The 2,869-nt window shown below is 44.5% G+C and overlaps 2 protein-coding genes across 2 annotated transcripts; one reads left to right on the forward strand and one right to left on the reverse strand.

Annotated features, from left to right (window-relative positions):
- The first annotated feature begins 192 nt into the window (after positions 1–192).
- Positions 193–901, forward strand: LOC105564975. Its single transcript, XM_012017780.1, has one exon. The coding sequence runs from the start codon at positions 473–475 to the stop codon at positions 884–886; it is 414 nt and encodes a 137-aa protein (XP_011873170.1). The 5' UTR covers positions 193–472; the 3' UTR covers positions 887–901.
- Positions 902–1,407: 506 nt separating this feature from the next.
- On the reverse strand, positions 1,408–2,086 carry LOC105564985. The gene is made up of 2 exons (XM_012017788.1): positions 2,078–2,086; positions 1,408–1,962 (listed from the first exon to the last, which is right to left on the reverse strand). The coding sequence occupies exons 1-2, from the start codon at positions 2,084–2,086 to the stop codon at positions 1,408–1,410; spliced, it is 564 nt and encodes a 187-aa protein (XP_011873178.1).
- Positions 2,087–2,869: the final 783 nt, after the last annotated feature.

Consider the following 2,869-nt stretch of genomic DNA (forward strand, 5'->3'; position numbering starts at 1 on the left):
ACTTAATTTGTTGTTATTGCTTTTTATTCTTGTTATTCTTCGGCTTAATATTATTTTTAATTCATGTACTTACACAAAATCAATTTTGCTAATCTCTTCAGCCAGTCTTACCAGTGTTTATATACAAATAATTTTTTGTTAATAAAAGGTCATGATTGTAAACTCTACAATTATTTTTAGTTGATACAATTAACTTTTTGTTTACTTTAAATTTCAGAATATCTGTTTCACTATTTTGTAAAACTGTTTTCCTCTTGTCATAGTCCACATATCAAACGCAAATTATTCCGTTTCGATTAATTAATTTATTTTGGATGCGCTACACATCCTTATTATCAAAGAAGGGAAAAGAAACAAAAGCGGCGTTAGAACTAATATAAAAAGGCAACTCCATTAATTGTAAAGTACGTATTATCTTTTATATAACCAAAGTTCTAAACAAATATTAAGTTTAATATTAATAACTTTTTAGATGCTGTTTAATCCATACAACGCGATAATGTTACTCTATGCAACTTTTACTTATTTGAATTTTCCACAAAGTCCGACAACTTCGGAGGAAGTAGAAGTCAAAGAAAAAATTCAACGTTTACTACTGGAAATACAGGACGAAAATGAATTCGAATTAGAAGAGGAAGATACATTAGATTTTTACAATACATATGAGGTCCCAGAAGCGGAATCGGTTAACTTATTCGAAGCAGATAATAGTAAAATATATCTTCCGGAGGAAATTATCTGTAGTTCTGTGGAAGCAACTATATCGGATGACTATAAAAGACATGCCGTGGAATATTGGAGAAGCGGTATAACAGGACCAAGATCACTTGAAAGAGTTAGAAGAAGGTTTAAAAAAGTTTCATCAATACGACAATTGCGACGATAGGAGATCCAAATTAGTGAAGGCGGCAATAGATTAGAAAAATTAAAAAGAATTTAGTCTTCATGGCTTCCGGATGGTTGCCGCGTCCGTTTGCAGTGTGGTGCCGACGTTTCGCAGGCGTTGCAGTCTGCTTCATCAGGGCTGGGAGACTGATACTGAGCTCCCTCGCGTTGCGCTAGTCCTTTTATACTCGTTCTTGGGGGGGAAGGGAGGGGTAGTCAGGGGGAGGGGGTGGTGAGAGGGAGGGGGTCAGCCTATGCCGGCTGACAGTTTTTTAAAAAACCGGGAGGGCGGTGTGCCATATCGGGCTCACCTGATAGCCTTTGTCGCGATTCAGATTGTCAGGGTGTTTCAAGATTTCTATGCCTTCGCGGTGTTTCCGTGCGAAATAGCTTTGGGACGGGGCCCGCATGGTGGCTTTGTCGAACTGGATGGCGTGTCCGGTCTCGAACTTGTGTTCGGCTAGAGCTGATTGTGAGAAGTGGCCGTATTTGGTACATCGCTGGTGTTCTTTGATTCGTGTACTAATCTTCCTCCCGGTTTCTCCTATGTACACTGCCGCAGGAGCATGGGATCTTGTAATCCCCTGGGGCTGTCAAAGGGGGTCTCCGGTCCTTGGGATTGGAGAGCATTTGTGAGAGCTTGTTGCAAGGTTTGAAAATTGCTTTGATGTTGTGTTTGCTCAGGATTCTGCTGATGCGGTCCGTGGTGCCTCTGACGTATGGGAGGACTACTGCCTTAATCTTCTCTTTCTCTGTCTCTGGTGTCGTGGTGTTATTCTGGCCGGTTTGCTTGTTGGTCAGCTTATTGATGGTACGGCTGATGTTTCTGCTGCTGTATCCGTTCCTGGCCAGGGTTTGGTGAAGGTGGTTTAGCTCTCCGTTCAGGGCGGCTGATTCCGAAATGGAGAGTGCTCTGTGGACTAGAGAGCTGATTACCGAATTCTTTTGGGCAGGGTGATGGTGGGAGTTTGCGTGGAGGTATCGGTCCGTGTGCGTTGGTTTGCGGTAGACGTTGTGGCTTAGGGTGCCGTCTTCGTTCCTACGGACCAGGACATCCAGGAAGGGGATTTGGGAATTCTGTTCGGTCTCCGTTGTGAATTGGATGTTGGGATGTTGGGAGTTGATGAAAGTGAGGAATTGAGGTAGAGTTTCCCTTCCGTGGTTCCAGATGACGAAGGTGTCGTCCACGTACCGGAACCATGTGGAGGGTTTTATAGTGGGGCCTTCTTTAGGATTTTATTCTCGAAGTGTTCCATAAAGACGTTTGCGATAATGGGTGATATCGGGGATCCCATTGCTGCTCCCGTGGTTTGTTCGTAGAATTCTCCTTCGAACTGGAAATAGGTGGAGTTGAGGCAGTGTTCTATTAATGGGAACAGGGTGGATGGAATCTCTTTGGATGTCCTGATGATGTCCAGAGTGTCTTGGACTGGGACGTTGGTGAACAGGGAAACCACGTCGAAGCTTACCAGGATGTCGTAAGGCTTGGTTTTGATCTTGGTTATTCTGTTCACGAAGTCCATTGAGTTCCTGATGTGGGAATCGTTGAGGCCGGTAAGTTTTTGGAGGGGTTTGGTGAGGTAGCGGGCTAGTTGGTAGGTGGGGCCCCCGATGTTGCTGACGATAGGCTGTAGGGGGACTGATTCTTTGTGGATCTTCGGAAGGCCGTATAGTCTGGGTGCTGAGCTGTCGCTGGGGGTCAGGTATTTCGTGGTTAGCGGAGGGAGGTTCGCCTTTTTGATCAGGGAGGAGGTTTTCTTCTCTACGCTAGTGGTTAGATCGCGTTTTAGTTTTTTGTAGACTTGGGCGTCGAACAGCAAGGTGTTGACTTTTTTACAAAACATTAACAGGGAAGAACGACTAGCGCTTCGAAGCCTAAGACAGAATGACGACATCCTCATCCTACCGGCGGACAAAGGCAACGCAACAGTGGCGATGGACAAAAGAGACTACCACAACAAAGTCAACACATTGCTGTCCGACG

Source organism: Vollenhovia emeryi, unplaced genomic scaffold, assembly GCF_000949405.1.
Source record: "Vollenhovia emeryi isolate VEMERY1.0 unplaced genomic scaffold, V.emery_V1.0 DF943748.1, whole genome shotgun sequence".
NCBI classification, from domain to species: domain Eukaryota; kingdom Metazoa; phylum Arthropoda; class Insecta; order Hymenoptera; family Formicidae; genus Vollenhovia; species Vollenhovia emeryi.